Genomic DNA, 21,390 nt, shown 5'->3' with positions numbered 1-21,390 from the left:
TTCAATCATTTTAGATTTATCTTAGCTCACTTTTATCCTTTAATAACATTTTTCCCTCGACTCTTAAGTAATACCAAATATATTTAATCTCCAATCAACGTGTCAAATAATAAATCATACATTATACGTTACCTACTTTAACATATTTAAACATATAAACATACTTATTTAAGAAATAAAATAACACAAAAACATAAACTATCCACTTACAAGCTTACAGGCTAAATAATACACTGAATATCATAGACATTAAATAGTAGAAAAACAGCTACCTTGTTTCTGTTAGTATGTTTCGTTAGGATATACAATCTATATAGAATCTAGTTCAATCTATATGGGATTTGAAGCTGGATCTGTATGATTAATTGAAAATGTAAAAGTAAATGATTTTGTTTTCAATATAGAAGACATTGATTCAGCGTTAAAACAAACATCAAAGTCTTTCAAATTATGCTCTGCTTCATAAGGTTTGACCTAGTTTACATATAAAAAATGTGTTTTAGTTTCACAGGAACATAGCTTATATTAACCTTACCTCTCCTACCTTTCTTACCTTCCCAGTGTATTTCAACTTGGGATCAACAGCTACTATAATTGTATAATTTAAAATAGGCAATAAATGATCTACTTTTATACACTGTACGCTGCATTTAAAACAGCCACTACTGCGTACAATAAAATTTACAAAGATCACAGCTTTGTTATCGATTAACAGTGCATGGTCGCACTCCCAAGGTAATTTGTTACACTGTACAGAAAACGTCTTCATACATACATTAGATAATTCATGTTCCTAAAAATTAAGCATTTCACAAAGAAACTGTTAAGACCAAAATTACAACTCTAATTAAAATTGAATTAGATATACAATGATTTGAGTACTTCTTGTAAAATATGCTTGTGACATTGTTTAAGGTGTTCCTCCAAGTGTTTATAGGAAAAATTAGCAAAGCACCAGCAAATCAAACATGGATAAGAACGTGGTCCATTTCTAATTTGCTTCTTCAAATTACTATTATTAGGTTTGTGAAAATGATCGTTATATGTCTGTGTGTAGACAGATAATTTGGCAGCTATCACATAATTTGTTTCATCTGTTTGCACATCAACCGATGAATTGGTTATTACAAAATCTGTTTGAACACTTTGGTCCTGCTGGGATTTTGTGTTGGAAGATTTTATGTCCTCATCGATGGACAGCTACAAATTGTAAAACTTAATAAGGTAAAAATATATTGCTTAAAAAAAAACAAGGAACAAATACATGATTTGACCGACATTAACTTTCGACGACACTATGTTTTCATCGACACGGTCAAAACGTTAAGGGTCTGAGGGTCTTGGTCTAAGTTCATTCATTTCCACGAACTGATAGCTAAATACATAAGAAATTGCTGTCGCCAGATGAGGGAAGAGAGTATGAATTGAGGGGAAATTCCCTGCTTTGAGTTGCCCTCTCTCTGCCGGTACCAGAGTATACACGACAAAGGCACCTGTCAGACACTTGGGTAGTAGTGCGGTAGAAGGAAAAATTAGAATGGGGGAACAAGTCTTGATCTGGCGACACTGTATATAACGTGTATAAACATATAGTATTGATTCTTGTTAAATCTTTTACAACAGGAGTATTAGTATAAATGAACTAATTGTAACATTTTACCTGAATCTCATCTAACTTTGATGCCAAATCGTCTGATACTAGGTGTTTGATAGATTTTGGCAAAAGCTCACCATTGCACATAGGGCATTTTGTTATAGACTGAATGCAATAGCCACACATATGGTGCCCCCTTAGGCAATGTATGTAGGACGTTTCTCCTATAGTTAAACATACTGGGCATTGCAGTATATCTTCTATTATCGAATACCATTCCTGTAAACACATACACATATATTAATATTACATGTAATACTAATTTTAACAAATATGTATTACAGGCAAAACTGCACTGATCTTAATCATTTTGAAATATGTACAGTGTTTACTCTTTATTTTTGTTAATTATAAAAGCTATGGGACAAGAGCAAGTGAGAGATTTGCACTTATTGCTTGAAATAACGTAGTCCAAACCAATATCAATTCCGCACACGAGCGAAAAGAGAAAAACCAAAAATAAGCTTTTTTGTAATAGAAAATCAGATCCCTTTTGTTTGTTAGTTTCGCTCGCGTATGGGATTGGTATTGATTTCGATTAGAATTTATAGAGTGAGCAACGCAGATGATAGTTCTTCCGCTTGTTGACAACATATTTCAAAATTATCAAAATTGAAGCTGCCTTATTTGTTACAATCAAAGAGGAAATGAGAGTGCTCACACTCGGGGTTTTGGCAGGGTTTTAGTGTCCCCACTTTTCTGCATCAACTTTTTAGCCTGGACCAGAACCTGCATCAACTTTTTAGCCTGGACCAAAACCTGCATCATCTTATTAGCCTGTATTAGAACCTGCATCATTTTTTAGGGTAGATCAGAGCCTGCATAGAAGAGCCTCTTTTAATATAGAAGTAGTATCCACTCTGGCATTATTTGGAATCCGCTGCTAATGATGCAGGTTCTGGTCCAGGCTAAAAATTAGACTAGAGGGCAGCACTGTACCGGGGACACTAAAATCCTAGGCGTGAGAACTCTCATTTCCTCACTGACACAACATTATCGCATCGCTATTTATCTTTTAGCTTAACTTTTCATAAAATATGTATACAATGTATTTTCATGGCAAATACATCCAAACTGCAAAGGTGGACGACACGGTACAATTTTGTAAATAATTGAAATTATACAAAAATGAATTTGTATCGTCAGTTTATGGAAGTTGTTCATCTACTCATTCATTCAGCAACAAATGGACTATTATCTATAGATAATACGTATACGTTCAATAATATTTACAATAACTTTTTTAAGGACCGGTCATTTGGTGTCGGTAGGTTTAGTGTTAAAGTAGCTATGTAAGCTACAAATAATTAATCCTTTGCGGTCGTATTAAGTTTATGTGGATAATATAAGATAATATAAGTATGGTTCTTTGCTGTGGTGGTTGAGAGCAGCATAGGGGCGGTAAAAAAGCTTTGTTGGCTGAGAGTAGACATACGACTGCAAAGGGATAAAAATGGCAAAAACTGTGAGAGACTGCGATTTAGATCAATCGTAAGCTCAAAATTCAAAGATTCAAAGATTCTTCTATCAATGCCTATACCACCATTATGCATCAACCGACTTCGATGAAACTTTGTGCATGTATATAACATTCATAGATTTACAAAATAAATATTTAAAATTTTCATCATAGGCACAGATAAAAAAGTTAAAAATCATGTACTTCATTTTTTTCTTCGAACTTTCGAACAATGGCAGTTTGCAAAAAAAATGTGCAGTTTGCACATTCTTTACAGTAAATTAATTCTTCTAACATCTCAAGAAACACAAGTCGTTTGGTTCAATTCAATTTTGCACGCATGTGTCGAGGTTTTGATACTGTTCAATGAATGTCAATGAAATTGTGATTCAATTATATTAAATATATGCTCGGAATTAACATTTTAATAGTTGACGAAAAATCATAATAATAATACGAATAACTTGAAAGCAAATAGTAAATGAAATAAATATATACGTACTTTGGGTTCTGCCATTTTTCGTTTTGGCGGGTTGATATTCCTAAATAGTGACTGGTTGCCTGACAATGCTTTCCGTTGGACGCGTTGAACCAGAGAATAGCAAAAGCATTGTATGGTTGAACAGAGTGGTATCATATCTTCTGCCTTTGCCAATCATTGATGCCACATGTAAAGAAAAAAAATCTATTGTTGCGTCGTTACAGTGTCGCCATGTGGTGGATTTAGGAATAATAAATATCTTTGGTTTAGCGTTAATTCATTGATGATTCTCCCTTCCTATTGGAGCCTGAATGATCATTGGTCGCAGCGGCATGTTGATGCGGGAGGGTGAGGAACTACGTTTCAAATATTACCGCGCTTCTCCAACATTATCAATTTCGTCTCTTCTTCCTCCTTCGTTCAGTAATTAGGAAAAAAAGAAGGAAATATTAGCTTAACGAAGCAGTATCACTTCATATACATATTGTTGTGTGGGCTAGCTCGTAATCTTGGCATTATCTGTATTCTTTATTACCAAAGAAGGAGCACTTATCTTTACACTCAAAAGTATTCGACGATGTCCATTCATTGACTCTCTGTTGTCCTTGTTACATCGTCGTTTCCAAAACGACGCTGCAACCAGGATCACTCGATGTATCGTTATCTTTCGATATCGATACCAGGAGATCTCCTCTCTGTCATAACAATATGTAGAACGTCGAAATTCCCAAATAACGCGTTATTCGCTACTGACTCATGTACACTGCATTTCTAAAAATGACTACGATAAAAAGTTGTTACGAAAGTACTTGAAATTTTACAATAGTCGATGCAAAGAAGATTGAAAAAAATTCGTTTTGTTAGTACACTGATGTATATATACTATATGTATAGTATATATATCAGTGTGTTAGTGGGAAACTAAATCCGCGACATCTATTGTGAAACAGTTGTACCCGTCCTAGGGGTCAATGTGCTTTACAGTTTTTACCCTAGAACCTACAGTCTGCGGGCTGCGTAGATGTTTCTGTCAGTGCGTTCTTGTACGTCACACAAACGTTATTCTGTATGATTGTGTTTCGAGTTGTTGCCCTTTCAATTAACCGAAGGTAATAACGAACCGAATGCTTGTAATGACAGATCACACCAATTAGCAGGAATCTTTGCGAATGTTCATTATTTATAGTTACGTGGTACACCGAATCCAATTCTGTATTATTGTAATGGCATATCCCAGATTTTCGTGTTACCTTATCAGGTCATACAGTAATACCTGTTACTATGTGCCACAAGAGATTTAGTATATAGAAAATATCGGAGTTAATAGTACTTACTTTGTGAAGAATGACAACGTTTTATAATCAAAATTCTCTGGAAACATTAAATCTATTTCACGATTACTGAATTATTTCTTTCAACTTACTTATCAAGTTTTTCAATACGTAATAAGACTTTGACATTACATTGAAATACAATATTGTTTGGGATCATCATTTACGAGCAGTTACATGTGCTGCTGATTTTTTAGCAGGCTGCATTAAGAAATGGCGATAGACTTGGATCCAAATGATCCTGAGACACGATTATCAAGATTTCTTTATGTTGGGAAGGAGTATCTAGATTATCAACCGGGTAATTGGTTTGTCCATAATTACTTTTTGGCTAAAAATGTTCCATCCATAGAGGAATTAGCTGAGAACACGGAGAAGCAATTGGTTCCAGTCGAAATAATAACAAAGGTAATATTTTCTCCTAATTAATTAAACCAATTTGTATCTATATATATATTGTGTTCATTTACAGGCATTCGAAAGTAATCTTGTTCCAAATCCAGAAACATTGGTATTCGCACTTGCTGTTTGCTGCAGGCAAATGAAAAGCGAGAGCTTGAGACATCAAGCTTATGCAGCTGTGAATAAAATCTGTGCGTCTCCGCAACATTTTATTTTGTTTATCAAATTTGCTTGCCAAATAAGCAAGCAAAAAGAACTGAACATCGATGGTAATTCCAAAAATGGGTGGGGCCAGGGTTTAAGAAAAGCTGTAAATAATTGGTACTTATCGAAAACACCAATGGAATTAGCAAAATGCGTGACAAGGTACAAAGGCAGATATGGTTGGAAGCATAAAGATATTATAAAGTTGTCTCATCCTGTACCCAATAATCCTGGTACTTATTTTATCGAACTACAATTGCCAGGCGAATAATCACCTTTTTATTGAACAGTGTATTGTTAAACAGGAGGAGAGGTAGTCCTTAAATACATAATACGCGGTTTGGATGAAATTGAGAAAACATACGGAGATGATTCCAGATTCACGGAAATAATACAATACATTAAAAATGTAGAAGATTTTAAGCACTGCGTAGACGAAGTACGAGCAGCAGGTCTTTTGGAAATGCACGAATTAACATTGGATCATGTACCTGGACATTTGCTTAAGTCCAAAGAGGTAATAGTATCATATATAGAATATAAACTTGCCCTCGTGTTCCCTACCTCCATTTACTCGATTGGTAAATTCATTATAATTTTTAGATTTGGTACGTGTTAGTATCATCAATGAACCTAAACTTGCTTTTAACCAATCTGCAAAGAATTCATAATCTTGAATTACTGAAACCGAATGCATTAACAGAATCGAAACTAGTACATCAAATCGTTAACGAAGAAAATATTGCCCGAGACAAGGTTCATCCAGCTTTAGTATTCGTTACGATGAGGGATTATGAAAACTCAGGAAAGTAGGTAATAAGCGATAAGTAAAAAACACACGATCGATAGTAGTCTTTCATACATAATCTTTTAAAGGCCACTGTCATATGAAAAAAGAAAGGTCAAGGAGCAGTTTCATAAACCATTACCGGATCCGCCCAAGCCGAACCCTATGATCATCGATGCTCTCTATACAATGTTTTGTATTTCGTTACAAGTGAGTATCAATGGTCGACTTGACGTTACGGTAACGAGTTCGCTATTTTGTAATGTATATTTAATGCAGCATGTTCAACCGACCGGATTACGTTACATGGTAACGATTAATATGAATAAAGTGATGTTAGAAACGAATACCTGGCGGAGTGGAAACGTGAGCGGTGCAGAAGCAGGATGCATAATTGCACTTGCGCTTCTTCACAGTGAGAAGAACGTCACCGTCGCGACATTTAAAAACGTTGGAATTCATACTGTCACCATTGATAAAACTGCTACGTTTGGCCAGGTTATGGGAAAATTAAAACTGATGCCTGATGGAAATGTAAATTTGGGTAAACCAATGACGTGGGCTGCTCATCAGAATAAGGAATATGACGTATTCATTAACGTGGTCGATCGAATATTCGAAAAATCAGACACTTCCGAAGAAGCTCTTCAAGCATACAAATTGAAGATGCAACTTCCAAATACAAAGTGAGTTTCCCAAATGATTTGTTACTATTAACAAGACCGAGATTACATATGTTACTTGTTATTCGTCTCCAGGTTGATCAACTGTGCTGTATGTTCTTCTTCAACTACTTACAAAGAAAAACGAGGTAATAAAAGCTTGACGATCAATGGTTTCGACGCCAGCGTTCCTGTGGTTATACACGCATTCGCAAAGTCGTTGTTTTAATTGCTACAAGTATAGCAATTTCTTCTTTGGCAAGCAGTACTAGTTAATTAATCGCTATGCTTTTAAAATCACAACAATTTGGTTTTTTATTCGTTTTTACGACATCGTCAATTTAGGAATGTTTTAAAATGCTTTTAAAATTATTACAATCAGAGTTAAAATGGAAAAATGTAGTTTTTAATGATCTATAAATATTGCTAGTCTGATACGTATACGGTAATCAAGGCATGCAATAGCTTAGCAAAGTTCTCAAACCTACTTTAAAAGTAGAACTAAAACGAGTCTCTGAGCTTTCATTTTTACAAAACTCTGCTACCAAAATGAAAGACGTTTGAAATGAATTCGTTGAAAAATTAATCTGCGAACATTCAGACTTTCAAGGATGACTTTCAATATTTTCTTGAGACAGTGCCGAAGAAATTGTTTAGTCTGACAAAACTTTCTTCCATATTATTGTGAAGCGATATTATACATTCAATTTTTTAGTACAAACTTTTAAACGTAAGAAATTACTTACGTTTCTTTCTTATTTTGTTTTTACTCGTGTTTGACGTATCGTGAGAAAGAATGTTCCGGCACTGAATAGAGTTTATTCAGTACTAACGTCTATTATTATGATTATCTCGTATTAATACTAACACATTGACATTATTCTATAATATTTACTGCATGTTTTTAGCATTTAGGGTGAGCTGTGTAACCTTTGACGGTGATTTCATTTCTATGTTCCACGGAGTGGTCCAATTTTGTAAATACTTATTTGAACAAACGGCACACACCGATCATGCGAATCAATAACCGAAAAGTAAACAAATGTGATACGTTCTGTGATCGATCAATCATTCGATTAGATAAACGGGAAACGTCTTGAATAACCATGGACCACTTGTTATCATTTCGGAACAGGTAATTTTACAAATTGAACGCTTTCCATGTTATAAAAACAGTTGCGCAGCTAAACAAGAAAAAATAAATTAGGGTAAGACTGCATATTGGATACAGAACAAAGTATCCAAAGGTAACCTAAGGTGCATTTTTAACTAATGGTAAAAAAAAAGGTACATTTACTTTTAATACTATTGCCTGCTTATTTCCACTGGTTGACGGTAAAGCTTTCGATAATATCCTAAATAAGATATACATGTAGATTTTAATGCGATTTTTACGACGATGCAATTCTTGGACTGGTGCGCTTCTGGCGATTTGAATAAGAATTAAAAGACGAAGACGAAAAAAGAAAAAGAAGAATGGAATAGAATGTTGAAAAATTTCCCACTGTGATATGCATTTAGCCCCAAAGAATATAGACTTACATTAGTATAATTTTACTGTTATATTTCATATTTGCCATATCCAAAGTAAATACGACAAATACTAAATACATTACTGATACTAATACTGTGATACAAAGTACATTGTTATTGTTCAAACTAGGTGAAAGGATAAGCGTAAACGAGGCCAGAGGCGCACCATGTGTCTGTTTCGTTTGTTGATTAGTATCTATACCTTATTAGCGCATCAAATTTCGTTCGTCGAAAAAGAAAAAAAGGAGGACGCGACACATACACATGCAGAGTGTTCTGAAGAGATACCTATTTCTCGAATTCTTTCTCGATCTTTGAATTACCATATCACTGAAAAACCTTTTGGTTTCTAAAGCGAGAAGTCGCTAAAAAGTAACTGCGTGGATAGAACTCTCAGGTCTGACAAACGTTTAAATTAAGTGCTTAATGTTCACGTGTTCTTTGCAGCCTGCTCGGTAATTCATAGATCGATGGCGATCGTACATGTTTGTTAATTTTAACAGAAACACCTCCGTACTCGTAGAACGTAAAAGAAAAAGGAAAAGAAAGCAAAATAAGTATAACATTTAAACACGGTATCACGTTTCATAGTTTAAGAAACTAGCTGAGCGTTATACGTATACATACACATATATACAAGGTATGAGCGTTGCTGGAGACGTATAGTTGGTGAAAGCAATGTACATGGTATTTCAATTGACTTGGGCATCTTAACTGTCTCGCTTATTGTTGATAATACAGATACTTAAGACGCTCAAATTAATTCGAGCACCCTGTACACACTCGAATGGTAAAAACATTTCGAATATTTCTGACTATTATCATTTTGAGAAACAAAGAGTGCATTCGTTTGGACCCACCTTCTTCTCTCTAATTCTGTAACTTCCACCGACTATACTAATCGCAAGGGTTGCATTTCTTCGAACGAAGTTGACCTTGTAGTCCTTAAATCTTAGTTGCGCGACGCTTTGTCGGGGATTCTATAAACGATAAGTTCTCGAAAATAATAGTATTTTTTAGAGAAATTTTTCCTGACTGATAAAATGTCAAAAAAAAAGAAGAAGAAAAATACATAAAAAAAGAATTATTTATACAGATAAGGGGTGAGACTAGACTGTTTGGAAAGGTGATAAAACAATTTCTTTTTCCGAGGAAGATTTCTAAAGTCGCGCATCTAGTTACTACTTTACTAATTAAGAATATCTAGGCTACACCTGTACTCGTAGCTATTGTATTCACCGATATCGTATACAGTAGCCTATTATATAAGGTGTTTCAATAATTGCGACCATTTCGAGCGTTCCCTCGTCTCAGAGGACTCGACGTAACATTTTTGTAAAAGTAGTTTGTTCGTTTCGAAAGGGCATAGATTTTTCAGGGTCGCGTTTACTTTAATTTCGCTGCTCTCTGGGTCATCGATGAGACACCCACGTACATGCGATATAACTTAACGATCGAAAAGAAACGTGTAATTGATTTGCGTTCATCCTGTTTACCTTTCACCATCGGCATATCGTTCAATTATACCGTTCAATTTTACACAATTGAATATTGCCGCGATTGTTTTCCAACTGCCAATTCTTATGCATTTAAATTTGTAGCGTTCCTATTCGCTTGGCAATAATGTATCTACTTCTTTCGACTTGTCATTTCAGAAAATTGTACGTTTTCGGAAACATTGTTTATGCATCGAAACTTTCTTGATCGAAAGGTCAATCAAAATTTCTATTCGATCGTGAATCAGGCATGTTATTCGTAAATTGTAAGAATACGTCCGATAGATATGCGCGAACGAGAAAAATGAAATAACAGAAAACGGAAAAAAAATAAAGAGGAGATTTGCGAAAACCGCGAAGACGTGAAAACAGCGAAGGTCACCTGAAACAAGTCCGTATACATCTGCGCCCCCTTGTCAAGGCTCACTGATTTCAGGTTTCGCTATTCTGTCTAGTTGAAATAGACAAATACAATATGTTGAATGTGTTCATACTAGTTAAAGGAGAATGAGGAAACAAAAAGCCGAGTATTTACCACGAAAAGAAACTGAAAGAAAGACGATTCCGCGTCGCATGCATATAGTCGTGTAATAAGGATTGAGTTATCTTGAACGCGTTACCATTCTGTAAACTGTAAAACCAGCAAGCGAGAGAGAAAAGCCGCATTTTTCCTGATCGGAAGCGATTCTATGGTTTCCAGAACCGATATACAATGTACATGTATTTGTGAACGTAGATCCTTTAACGCTAGACTTACCGACTTCTACATTGTTTATTGGGGAGATTTCGATCATGTTCGACGGTCTAGACTCTACACCGGTGATTCTTAATCTGGGGCGCGAGAGAAGTTTCCAAATTGTCCATGGAAAATTTTATTTTTCAATAAATAAATCATCTTGCAACAGATGTAGTTTTCTAAATATAGAAATATATTTGGTGCCGATCACTGAAAAGGTTAAGAATCACTGCTTTACACCAATAAACCATGTTTATTCAATAGCTCTCGAGAAAATTGAAATCAAGTATTTTGACCGGAGTGGGCTAAGTTTAGCGTTAACCGGTCAACGTCTGTCCAAGTTGCAAGCGTGTCCAAAGTATCTAAAGTGCGATCCATCGATCATCGAGGTCCCAAACTAAACCCGAGTACAATTGAAGCGCGTTCCTTAGGATTAATACGAAAGCAGATGTTTAAGGAGAACCTTGCCGTAATCGCATTATTAGTGCATCGCCAGTCTTCAATATTCTTGAAATGCCTCGAATCAATGACGAAATATGAAAAGGATATTTCATTTGAACAAAAGACAACTTCGATCTTGCTCTCGGTACCAATAGTAACAGGTGGTAACCGAGCTGCTCTAATTATGTCTAATTATGAATTTCTAATTGACAATTAGAACGCCTACATTTTCGGCCTTAGATCTTTACAATGCGACGGAAAAAGCTCTCTAAACCCGCAAAGTAAACATCAAACTGATGAAAAAGTAAGAGATTTATTTTATTGTTGCCTATTCAATCTTCGTTTTAATAACAATATCTAGACTGTGGATGTGTGTTATCGTGGATTACTACACAAAGAAATCGATAGAAGAATTGCTTCTACATTTAATGCTCTATCGTAGTCCAAAAGTCTGAAGAAAGTATCCCCCCCCCCCCTAAACGATTTCAATATAGACAGCTGGAAACGTATGAAGACCACAGTCTAACCATAGTTGTTACGTACGAAATAGAAACAGTTATTCCGAACGGTATGGCACGTTCCTCTCGTACCAATTAGTCCTCGCAGAAAAAGAGTTGTTGTTGATCGTTTTGAACGATCGGGTTCGAAAATCAGAATTGATATCGATCAACTTTACTAATTCTGTTTCGAAGGGCGTTGCACTTTTTAGAAATTTGTTGATATCGAAAATGTACACCATTGAAAATGACGTGTCATGCAAAAGAAATTTACTGGGAAAAGAATTCCGACATGAAAAACTACTGTTACCGGGATTGCGACAATTATTTTTGTACCGTGAGCGAAAACGTATTTAGCGATCGAACAGAAAGATATCGGGAAGTTATACAAAAAAAAAAGAAAAAGAAAAATGGAGTACTTTATATTACCATTATCGCGTCTGTTGATATTGTAACTCGATAAAATAGATACAATAGGCAATCGAATGTATGGACTATTGATCTTGTCTATAAATTTTTAACTGTTTTTGTTACTCGATCAAGCTGTATCAGTGAATAAAATTTGTTTTAAATCCATTTCCGGAAAGAAAAATCTTCCTTTCCCTTGCGATAAGTTACTTAAAATACAATAATTCATATGGGAAGATGTTTTATGGTTTACTGAAAAAATGTTTATTTCGATGAGATTGATATATATATATATGTGTGTATATGTATATATGACATTCTCATTCGCACAGGCAACTGTATTGTACACAGTACGATACAGTCTCCTACAAGCAATAACAGATACAAGTAATGTCGTCATTGCACGAACAATCACTCTAATTCACACGTACACGCTGCTTATCTGTAACGCGAGTTACGTAACTGTGTTTATTCGATTATATATTTGTATATGTAATAGAACATACAAAAGAATTAAGTAAAATAAATTAACGCGCATAGTCTTGATCGGGAATCAAAGAAGCTACTCTTTCGATAGTAAAAATCCTTCCATTAAGTGTATCTTCTTTTCTCGTACGGAGAAGACCGTTATGTTACGTGGCAAAACACATTATAGAGCCAATACACAGTATGCGAACGTCACGGAACCGTGTATCATGTACCGTTCCGTTTCGATGCAACATAATGAATAACGAACGTTCGTCGATCAGTCTTTCACTTAAATACTCGACGTATCAACGACGTGGGTATATCTCTCTGCAGCATTCGCGTAAGAGACCGCGGAAATTCAGTCTAAATTAGGACGAAACTGTGTACGGATTAATTTCTAGTTAAAGCTCGTCCTTCAGATCATCCTCGTCGCCACCGGTTGGTGGAACACCACCACCAGGTTCCTGGTACAATTTGACAATGATAGGCTGAACGACATCGCTGAGTTCTTTTTTCTGTTTCTTGTATTCTTCCGGGTCGGTGTCCTGGTTATCTTCCAACCACTTGATCTTCTCTTCGATGGTTTCCTCCATTTTGATCCTCTCCGCTTCGGTGACCTTCGAGCCAAGCTTCTCTTTGTCGGCCAGTTGATTCTTCAGCGAGTAAGCGTACGATTCGAGCTCGTTGCGCGCTTCCACTCGTTCTTTTAATTTCTTGTCGTCGGCCGCGAACTTCTCGGCGTCCGAGATCATCCTCTCGATATCGTCGGGTGTCAGCCTGTTTTGGTCGTTGGTGATCACAATTTTCTCGCGGTTGCCGGTTCCTTTGTCTTCGGCGGACACTTGCAGAATACCGTTAGCATCGATCTCGAACGTGACCTCGATTTGTGGAATTCCTCGTGGTGCTGGCGGAATTCCGGTTAGGTCAAATTTACCGAGAAGGTGGTTGTCTTTCGTCATCGGACGTTCACCTTCGTATACTTGAATGGTCACTGTGTGTTGGTTGTCGGATGCGGTGGAGAAAATTTGAGACTTCTTCGTTGGAATTACGGTATTTCTATGGTAACGAGAGAAACAAAACATTATACAGATTTACATACATAGATGAGTAAAAAGAACCAACACGAATGGAGAAGTATTCTTACCTAGGAATTAGTTTGGTCATTACACCACCGACGGTTTCAATGCCCATGGTAAGAGGGTTCACATCCAGGAGTACAATGGCATCAGTATCTTGTTCTCCGGACAGTACGCCAGCCTGAACCGCAGCTCCATATGCGACAGCTTCATCAGGATTAATGCCCCGAGATGGTTCTTTGCCACCAAAGAATTCCTTGACTAATTGTTGAACTTTGGGAATTCTAGTAGATCCTCCGACAAGTACAATTTCATCGACGTCCTTCTTGTGCATGTCAGAGTCTACTAGAACCTTTTGTACAGGTTTCAAGGTGCTTCGGAACAAATCCATATTCAATTCCTCAAATTTGGCACGGGTCAACGTTTCCGAGAAATCTTCACCTTCGAAGAACGATTCGATCTCGATCCTTACCTGCAAAACAAGAAACGCGTACAGTGATTAGTATTTGTGTCTATTTCGAGCGAATCTGTATCACAAACGAATTTTTTCATACTTGGTGACTAGCACTAAGAGCTCTCTTGGCTTTCTCGACTTCACGACGCAATTTCTGCAATGCTCTGCTGTCCTTACGGATGTCCTTGCCTTTCTTCTTCTTGTACAATTTGGTGAAATGATCCATTACACGTTGGTCGAAGTCTTCACCACCCAAGTGAGTGTCGCCATTCGTAGCCACCACTTCAAATACTCCGTTATCGATTGTGAGCAAGCTGACATCGAATGTACCACCACCCAAATCGAACACCAAAATGTTCTTTTCTCCATCTTTCTTGTCCAAGCCATAAGCAATCGCAGCTGCGGTAGGTTCGTTAATGATTCTCATAACAACAAGTCCTGAAATAGTGCCTGCATCCTTGGTAGCCTAAATAAAAGTAATTAATAGTTTAGGGCAAGCCATTGAACCGATTCTATTATGTCTATATTCAACATTCTACACATAACAGAGCGCATAGATTTTGCTTACTTGTCTCTGAGCGTCGTTGAAGTAGGCTGGTACAGTAACAACCGCATGAGTAACCTTCTTGCCCAAATACGCCTCTGCGGTTTCCTTCATTTTACCAAGAACCATAGCAGAGATTTCTTCGGGAGCAAAGATTTTATCTTCGCCATTGACTGACACTCTTATGTGAGGTTTGCTGTTCTTTTCGATTACTTTAAACGGGAAGAACTTGATGTCATGCTGCACGGTAGGGTCTGACCACTCCCTACCAATCAACCGTTTTGCATCAAACACAGTATTTTCTGGATTTGAAGTCAATTGATTCTTTGCAGCATCTCCAATCAGACGTTCACCGTCGGCGGTAAACGCTACATACGAAGGTGTAATTCTGTTTCCTTGGTCATTAGCTATAATTTCTGCTCTCCCATTTTTATATACGCCGACGCTAAAATAAGCGAATATTCAATAAAAATGTGTTCTTTGATATTGTCAAGAGTCATTTCGACACAAACGATGATGTATGATTTTTCACATACCAAGAATATGTTGTACCCAAGTCGATACCAATTACAGTACCGATATCTTCCTTCTGCTTCTCTTCTTTCGCAGAAGAAAGGGCTATTAAGCCCAACAAAATTAGAGCTTTTGCCCCCTTCATTCTTCTTTAAATGAAAACCGTCCTATAAAACATATTTAAACTATTACATATCGTACATGAAATGAAAATTAGATTTATGAAACTTTCTAGTAACTGCGATAAAACTTGAGAAATTTCAAAAAGCTAAGTGAATAGCTACCAAGATGTTTAATTAGACGACAGTATCGTTAAATTAATGCTAAACAAAACGGATAAGAACGACTATTCGGACTTAAATTATTGGTTGACGGCGTAGCAATTCAGTATGTACAGTGTCGTGTGATACAAACTGATAAATACTTCCTAAATACTTCCACGAAATATTACCAACCAGTAAAAGAATTATGTGTAGGAGCAATTATGAAAGCGAAGATAAGAAAATTTCTGTTCTGATCAAACGTGCTTGTAACGTATACATTTTTCTAGCAAGACGTGGCAAATGTAGTAGTATCCTCAACGGTCGATGAAACTTTAAATACGATTATCGGCGGTATACCAATATTATTAAAATGATATGAATGTCCGTTCGACACTTACCACTTCGAGAATTAAGTGTGCGCTTCGTTTCTTCTCTTTTCAGTAAAAAAATCTCTCCACTTCGACAAAACTCGAATGAACAACAGGGATAACAAGGAGTAACTGACTACAAGCCGATTCAGTGCCGGGATATTAACGAAAAGATTTCGTCGTGGCCTCTGTCGATTGGTCTTGACGAATCCGTATCAATGGAAACGCGGACGTTGATTGGTCCACATGCTTACAGTTGGCTGGCACCGATAGGCCCACGTCACAACGGTACCGCACTTCTGGAAATTTCGGGTACATTCGCCATTGGATAGATTGATGCTGATCAAATCTCGCGCAACACGCGAAAATATTTCTGCTTGTTCTTTCGCGTTATCGAATGTTTAAAAGATATACGCACATGACCATAAAAACAAAGAATTTTTCACTAAAAGTACCGGACCAAACTTTTTTTCATGGCATTTATGAGTAAAGAATTGTCTAGGATGTAAAAAATCGTTTTATCAATTAAAAATAAAAATTATTTTACAGAACATTTGAACATATATTGCAATTCAAAGAATATGGACAAAAAGATCTACAATAAAATTAGTTTTCTATTTGACGAGTACCCGTTACAATTGTTTCATAATTCGAAATCTAACGGGATTCATGGAATGAAATCTAACGGGATTCGATTTAAGGTTTGCTCAATAGGGTTTATACAACATACAACATACCCACAAATATCGTGTCTTTATTCAAAATATCACACATCACCTTAATCATATACATCTTAAGTACATCTTCTGTAACATTTTAATACTTACTCTTTGGTTGTAACATATCCAAAATTAATGGTGTGAAATATGTTATAATGCAATCAGCACCAGCTCTTCTCATGGACAAAAGAACTTCATTTAATACATTCTCTAAGTTAATTGCACCGTTTTTAGCACCATGATACAACATGGCATATTCTCCTGAAACTTGATAGACAAACATCGGATATTCTGGATGCGAGTCTTTTGTGTGTCTGACAACATCCAAATAGGCTAGACCTGGTTTCACCATTAGCATGTCAGCTCCTTCGGCAACATCTCTGGCCTATAAAAATGAATTACGTGTAAAATCCGACATATTAAAAACGCAAATGAAGATTTTAAAACTTCAAAATAAAATGCTAACAGCTGCTCTGGTGGCTAGTCCATTGCTTCCTGGTGGCAATTGGTAACATTTTCTGTCTCCAAACTTGGGTGCTGATTGCGACGCATCTCTAAAAGGTCCATAAAAGCCAGATGCAAATTTAACAGCATAAGATAATACTGCCACTTTGTTCGACAATCCGGCTGAAGCCAACTTTTTTTTTATCGCAGCTATTCTTCCATCCATCATGTCGGATGGAGCCACAATTTGCACTCCTTTACCAAACAATTTCATGAGTGGAAAGTTAATTATATTTAACTCTTTTACTGAGAAGCGAATGTCCATTACAAGAACTGTTTGTCATGCGCCTGCAGCAGCAAAAGAGTTAACAGTATAACAGATTTATTTATAGGAAAAAACAGTTTTACCAGCTGTTGCATAAGCAAGAGCAACTTCTGAAATTCTTGAAATACTAGCTCCATTATGTATGCTTCCGTCGTCATTCAAAATTCCGCAATGACCATGAATAGTATAAGGACATAAGCAAACATCGCATGCTATCAATAAATTTGGGAACCATTGCCGTATTAAAGGCACAGCTTGGATAATTGGATTCTTTAAGCTGTCTGCATTGCTTCCTCTATAATCCTATAAAAAATATACTTTTAATGAATTCATCATCAAATGTTTTGTATATAGTATTTACCTTCAACAAGTGTTTCGATACTCCAAACAGTAATACCGATTGTAATCCCTTAGAAACCAGTGGATGTAACATTTTATGCAATTGATTAATGCCATACCGATAAACGCCTGGCATGCTAGTAATTGGCTCTTTAGCATCTTGCTCATCTCTAGAAAGTAATGTCTAAACGTGAAAAGTGTTTTTACATGAATTTCTAACCTAGTAACAAATATATTGTCTTGCTTTTACTCTGTTATCAATAGATTAAGATTTTAATAATTAGTTTTATACATTTTACGTCACATATTTTTAATCTAGCGTATATTACCTTACTGTATTTTAATATTTTTATTTAGTTGACGAAACTGCAATGAAACTGCACGCTTATCTGATTATATATCTATAAGTAGAAATATTTCACATTTGCCTGCATACCCTATATGCATGTGTGGTTGTATTACAGCATGATTCAAAGCGGTAGGTTATGAATTGAACTTACGAAATGAAAATCGGATACATAAGATTGCTGACAGTAATTTCGACGTTTGGCGATTGCCATTGTCGAAGAACAGGATGAAAAATCCCACTATGAAGAGTGTGCTTCGCTACAACTTCTGACATTTTTTCAGAATTGCTAAATTGTTATAAAATATCATGTACTGTAATTACGTACTGTACTATGTATGTATACGCGATGAAAACGAAAATAGAGACGGTACAGGGGCAAGAGGAGATTCTACCGGTTCAAAATTTGATTCGCTGACATTGTCACTTCGACCAATAGCAAAATTATGTATATCCAACAACCAATCAGACTTACATTCTTTATAGGTGTCCTTTTTGTTACATAAAAAGATACTGTTAAAATATTATAATATTTACAAGGTTTTTCGTCGGAATGGACAATAATATTAAAATATCGTCGTATTTTGTTTCTTTTTACCTTGCACTTGTCAACAGTAAATTAGAATCGATAAAAAATATAAAGTTCTATAACGTAATCGTATTAAATACATATATTTCGATTGCTTCTTTTCTAATAAATCGAAGTATCTACGCGGTGTATATCTTTATTTTAAGTATACGTATGCAAAATTTGTTACAATTTTGGGAAATTTATACGACTTTAATAGTGTATCATGATGATACAGCAAAAAACGAATAGCCACATGCTTTTATAAGAGCTATTAACATAAATAATCATTAGGAAAATTCTATATACTATATATAGGAAAATACTATATATATAAGTAGTATAATATTTATATAGTATATATAGTATTTCTAGCGCGTATATATATGTATACACATACATACATATCTATTTACATTTATTGGTTCGTGCGTTTACATACATAGGTCCATTCGTTTATTAGTTGTACAGGGTGTCAAAAAATTATATGTCACGGCCACCATAACGTGATTCTACACCTACGATTTGGTGGAAATTGACATAAAAAACTCCCCGCAAAATTGACCTTGACCTTGAAAATCAAGGTAAAAAAAACAAAAATTTTTTTTTAATCATGTTCTACTGGTCATAAGGATCAACTTTGTGAAAGAAACCATGGGTCGCATCTCAACCGTTCTCTTAAAAAATGATGTTGCATTTCTTATAATTTTTGCAGCTTCTTTATTTGTAAATTTTTTACATCCACCGTCAATATATAAGTAAATAGCGTACTATCATACAGCGGGTACCATCAGTAAGCTATCTCGTTGGGTATGAAATTATCATAATCATGATACTCCTATTTCCCTAACTACAGAATGAAAGAAAGAAGCTGCAAAAATGATAAGAAATGCACCATCGTTTTTTAAGAGAACGGTTGAGATGCGACCCATGGTTTCTTTCACAAAGTTGATCGTTATGACCAGTAGAACACGATTAAACAAAAAAATTGTTGTTTTTTGACCTTGATTTTCAAGGTCAAGGCCAATTTTGCGGGGATGTTTCTATGTCAATTTCCACCAAATCGCAGGTGTAGAATCACACTATGGTGGCCGTGACATATAATTTTTTTACACCCTGTATATAAATATATAGTGCAGGGCACTTGTTGAATGCATTACACCACACCCTATGTATACACGAGGTAGCCAAGGCATTGTATATATAGATACGTACAGAGAGGATCTCTCTGATACGTACTTGTAGGTAGTGTGTATTATGATTAATTTATGTATTGCTACGGGTATTTCCCTCTGATGATTACAGTTGCATTTCAAGAAATTTCAAAAAATGTTACAACAAACGTATAATCAACAACAAAACGAACTACTGTCGCTTTCATTCATTTACAGCCATAAAGAATTTTCGTATAGCACGAGTGGTATGATACAGTGTTATTACAATGTATTTCCTAAAGTTGAGGATGGTTTGCTAAAGCTGAAAACAACCAATGTGTACAATGATACTGAAACCAAGGCTTGTTCAAAGTCCGAGTATTTCGTCAAATATTTACCTCCTGTTAGGGTCTACATTCTACTTCCTGATAACTATCCTGTAAAAAATCCGCCAAAGTTTCATATTATGTCATCATGGCTTTCTTGTTGGCAAATATCTTGTATCTGTCAGAAGTTAGATGATATATGGTTAAGTAACAAAGGACAAGAAATATTATTCCTCTGGTTTGAATTTTTGAGAAGTAATCTTCTTAACTTCCTTCAAATCGAAGATACATTAGATATTTCACTTCAATATTCAATGTATCACAATGTATCGAGATACTTTCATTTAAATTGGACATATCAACATGACCAGAGAATAGTGTGTAACACATTACTTTTTGATCCGCTACAATTTTTAATAAACTACGATAAACAGCAACACGAAATTGAATTTAAACAAAGTTTTCACAAATGCATTATATGCTTAGAAATCTATTATGGAAAAAAATGTGTGGAACTTGAAAATTGCAATCATGTTTACTGCAGGGAATGTATAGAAGAGTACATTGCTTTAAAAATTAATGAAAACGATGTACATGGTATAATATGTCCCACCTTTGATTGCAATAGCTCCATTGCCATTAATGAAATAAAAAATTTTTGTCCACATTTATTTGCCAAATATGAAGACACATTGTTGCAGATAACACTACGTAGTATGGAAAATTTAATATTTTGTCCAAAGAAGGGATGTCAATTTCCATTTATAAAAGATTCAGACAATGCATTAGCTATCTGTTATAAATGTGACTATACTTTTTGCATTTACTGTTACAAGGTATATAATTTGAGGATATGTAATTTAATATATGAACCAAGATTTATCAATTTAATGTATTTATATTAGAGTTACCATGGAGCCATGCTATGCATTATGGCATTAAGCAATAAGGAAAAGATTATTGAAGAATACCAAAGTGGTGATAATGATAAAAAGCAATTGCTGGTAAAGAAGTATGGTAGAAGACAAATAGAGATACTTGTTGAGAAACAGTTGACAACTGAATATCTAAAAGTATATTTTTAAAAGTATATTTGTATTTTACTAACATTCAAAATTTTAAGCAGTATAATAATTTTTGCAGAGATCTTCCAAGCCTTGTCCTAATTGTCAAGTTATGACTCAAAAAATTGATGGATGTAATAAAATGACATGCATTTATTGCAAAGCTAACTTCTGCTGGCTATGCGGAGTACAAATCAATACGGAAAATCCTTATGAACACTTTCTTTCACTTCAAAGTACATGTCATAAGCGCTTATTCGAATATAATTTAAACTAAAAGTTTTTCTCTGCATTATAAAAATAATTGTAATTTACCACAAATACAATA

At 35.4% G+C, this 21,390-nt stretch overlaps 5 protein-coding genes across 8 annotated transcripts; 2 read left to right on the top strand and 3 right to left on the bottom strand.

Moving 5' to 3' along the window:
• Nucleotides 1–68: 68 nt before the first annotated feature.
• On the bottom strand, nt 69–4,286 carry LOC143359852 (uncharacterized). Its single transcript, XM_076798153.1, has 5 exons — nt 3,616–4,286; nt 1,661–1,873; nt 883–1,200; nt 554–793; nt 69–474 (listed from the first exon to the last, which is right to left on the bottom strand). Exons 1-5 carry the CDS (start codon nt 3,748–3,750, stop codon nt 331–333), a joined length of 1,050 nt encoding a protein of 349 aa, XP_076654268.1. The 5' UTR covers nt 3,751–4,286; the 3' UTR covers nt 69–330.
• A 282-nt stretch (nt 4,287–4,568) lies between these two features.
• LOC143359977 (RNA-binding protein RO60) lies at nt 4,569–12,259 on the top strand. 3 transcript variants are annotated; one of them, XR_013083188.1, is made up of 9 exons: nt 4,569–4,703; nt 5,123–5,333; nt 5,398–5,764; nt 5,837–6,048; nt 6,135–6,340; nt 6,408–6,528; nt 6,598–7,004; nt 7,077–11,635; nt 11,681–12,259. XR_013083188.1 is itself a non-coding variant. In XM_076798438.1 (8 exons), the coding sequence occupies exons 2-8, from the start codon at nt 5,139–5,141 to the stop codon at nt 7,207–7,209; spliced, it is 1,641 nt and encodes a 546-aa protein (XP_076654553.1). In that variant the 5' UTR covers nt 4,583–4,703; nt 5,126–5,138; the 3' UTR covers nt 7,210–11,617. The 3 variants fall into 3 exon arrangements, 1 of the variants encoding a protein (XP_076654553.1); XR_013083189.1 differs by lacking the exon at nt 11,681–12,259 and having other exon boundaries at nt 7,077–8,115; nt 8,188–11,617; XM_076798438.1 differs by lacking the exon at nt 11,681–12,259 and having other exon boundaries at nt 4,583–4,703; nt 5,126–5,333; nt 7,077–11,617.
• Nucleotides 12,260–12,331: 72 nt separating this feature from the next.
• Nucleotides 12,332–15,965, bottom strand: Hsc70-3 (heat shock protein 70 cognate 3). The gene is made up of 6 exons (XM_076798431.1): nt 15,808–15,965; nt 15,170–15,313; nt 14,658–15,078; nt 14,190–14,555; nt 13,704–14,107; nt 12,332–13,615 (listed from the first exon to the last, which is right to left on the bottom strand). The coding sequence occupies exons 2-6, from the start codon at nt 15,289–15,291 to the stop codon at nt 12,961–12,963; spliced, it is 1,968 nt and encodes a 655-aa protein (XP_076654546.1). The 5' UTR covers nt 15,292–15,313; nt 15,808–15,965; the 3' UTR covers nt 12,332–12,960.
• Nucleotides 15,966–16,511: 546 nt separating this feature from the next.
• Nucleotides 16,512–18,303, bottom strand: Pbgs (Porphobilinogen synthase). 2 transcript variants are annotated; one of them, XM_076797576.1, is made up of 6 exons: nt 18,105–18,242; nt 17,934–18,005; nt 17,627–17,774; nt 17,349–17,568; nt 16,963–17,195; nt 16,512–16,881 (listed from the first exon to the last, which is right to left on the bottom strand). In XM_076797576.1, exons 3-6 carry the CDS (start codon nt 17,738–17,740, stop codon nt 16,594–16,596), a joined length of 855 nt encoding a protein of 284 aa, XP_076653691.1. In that variant the 5' UTR covers nt 17,741–17,774; nt 17,934–18,005; nt 18,105–18,242; the 3' UTR covers nt 16,512–16,593. The 2 variants fall into 2 exon arrangements, with proteins under 2 accessions (XP_076653691.1, XP_076653690.1); XM_076797575.1 differs by lacking the exon at nt 17,934–18,005 and having other exon boundaries at nt 18,105–18,303.
• Nucleotides 18,304–19,717: 1,414 nt separating this feature from the next.
• LOC143360026 (E3 ubiquitin-protein ligase RNF14-like) lies at nt 19,718–21,385 on the top strand. Its single transcript, XM_076798542.1, has 3 exons — nt 19,718–20,834; nt 20,904–21,071; nt 21,142–21,385. The coding sequence occupies exons 1-3, from the start codon at nt 19,848–19,850 to the stop codon at nt 21,337–21,339; spliced, it is 1,353 nt and encodes a 450-aa protein (XP_076654657.1). The 5' UTR covers nt 19,718–19,847; the 3' UTR covers nt 21,340–21,385.
• The last annotated feature ends 5 nt before the right edge of the window (nt 21,386–21,390 follow it).

The sequence above is a fragment of the Halictus rubicundus genome, chromosome 12, assembly GCF_050948215.1.
Source record: "Halictus rubicundus isolate RS-2024b chromosome 12, iyHalRubi1_principal, whole genome shotgun sequence".
Lineage (NCBI taxonomy): Eukaryota > Metazoa > Arthropoda > Insecta > Hymenoptera > Halictidae > Halictus > Halictus rubicundus.
Note: the sequence above shows the minus strand (reverse complement) of the source record. Positions and strands in the feature narration are given on the sequence as shown.

Coding starts and splice junctions, on each gene's coding strand:
- LOC143359852 (XM_076798153.1), bottom strand. CDS start 3,750: ATGATACCACTCTGTTCAACCATACAATGCTTTTGCTATTCTCTGGTT. Junction 1,874..3,615: donor GAAAAATGGCAGAACCCAAA/GTACGTATATAT, acceptor ATGTGTTTACAG/GAATGGTATTCGATAATAGA. Junction 475..553: donor AGTTGAAATACACTGGGAAG/GTAAGAAAGGTA, acceptor TATGTAAACTAG/GTCAAACCTTATGAAGCAGA.
- LOC143359977 (XM_076798438.1), top strand. CDS start 5,139: ATGGCGATAGACTTGGATCCAAATGATCCTGAGACACGATTATCAAGA. Junction 5,334..5,397: donor CAGTCGAAATAATAACAAAG/GTAATATTTTCT, acceptor GTTCATTTACAG/GCATTCGAAAGTAATCTTGT. Junction 7,005..7,076: donor ATGCAACTTCCAAATACAAA/GTGAGTTTCCCA, acceptor ATTCGTCTCCAG/GTTGATCAACTGTGCTGTAT.
- Hsc70-3 (XM_076798431.1), bottom strand. CDS start 15,291: ATGAAGGGGGCAAAAGCTCTAATTTTGTTGGGCTTAATAGCCCTTTCT. Junction 15,079..15,169: donor TTGGGTACAACATATTCTTG/GTATGTGAAAAA, acceptor CGCTTATTTTAG/CGTCGGCGTATATAAAAATG. Junction 14,108..14,189: donor CTCTTAGTGCTAGTCACCAA/GTATGAAAAAAT, acceptor CTTGTTTTGCAG/GTAAGGATCGAGATCGAATC.
- Pbgs (XM_076797575.1), bottom strand. CDS start 18,226: ATGTCAGAAGTTGTAGCGAAGCACACTCTTCATAGTGGGATTTTTCAT. Junction 17,775..18,104: donor ATGTATCCGATTTTCATTTC/GTAAGTTCAATT, acceptor ATTACTTTCTAG/AGATGAGCAAGATGCTAAAG. Junction 16,882..16,962: donor GACTAGCCACCAGAGCAGCT/GTTAGCATTTTA, acceptor TCATTTTTATAG/GCCAGAGATGTTGCCGAAGG.
- LOC143360026 (XM_076798542.1), top strand. CDS start 19,848: ATGTTACAACAAACGTATAATCAACAACAAAACGAACTACTGTCGCTT. Junction 20,835..20,903: donor TTTGCATTTACTGTTACAAG/GTATATAATTTG, acceptor TATTTATATTAG/AGTTACCATGGAGCCATGCT. Junction 21,072..21,141: donor TGACAACTGAATATCTAAAA/GTATATTTTTAA, acceptor TAATTTTTGCAG/AGATCTTCCAAGCCTTGTCC.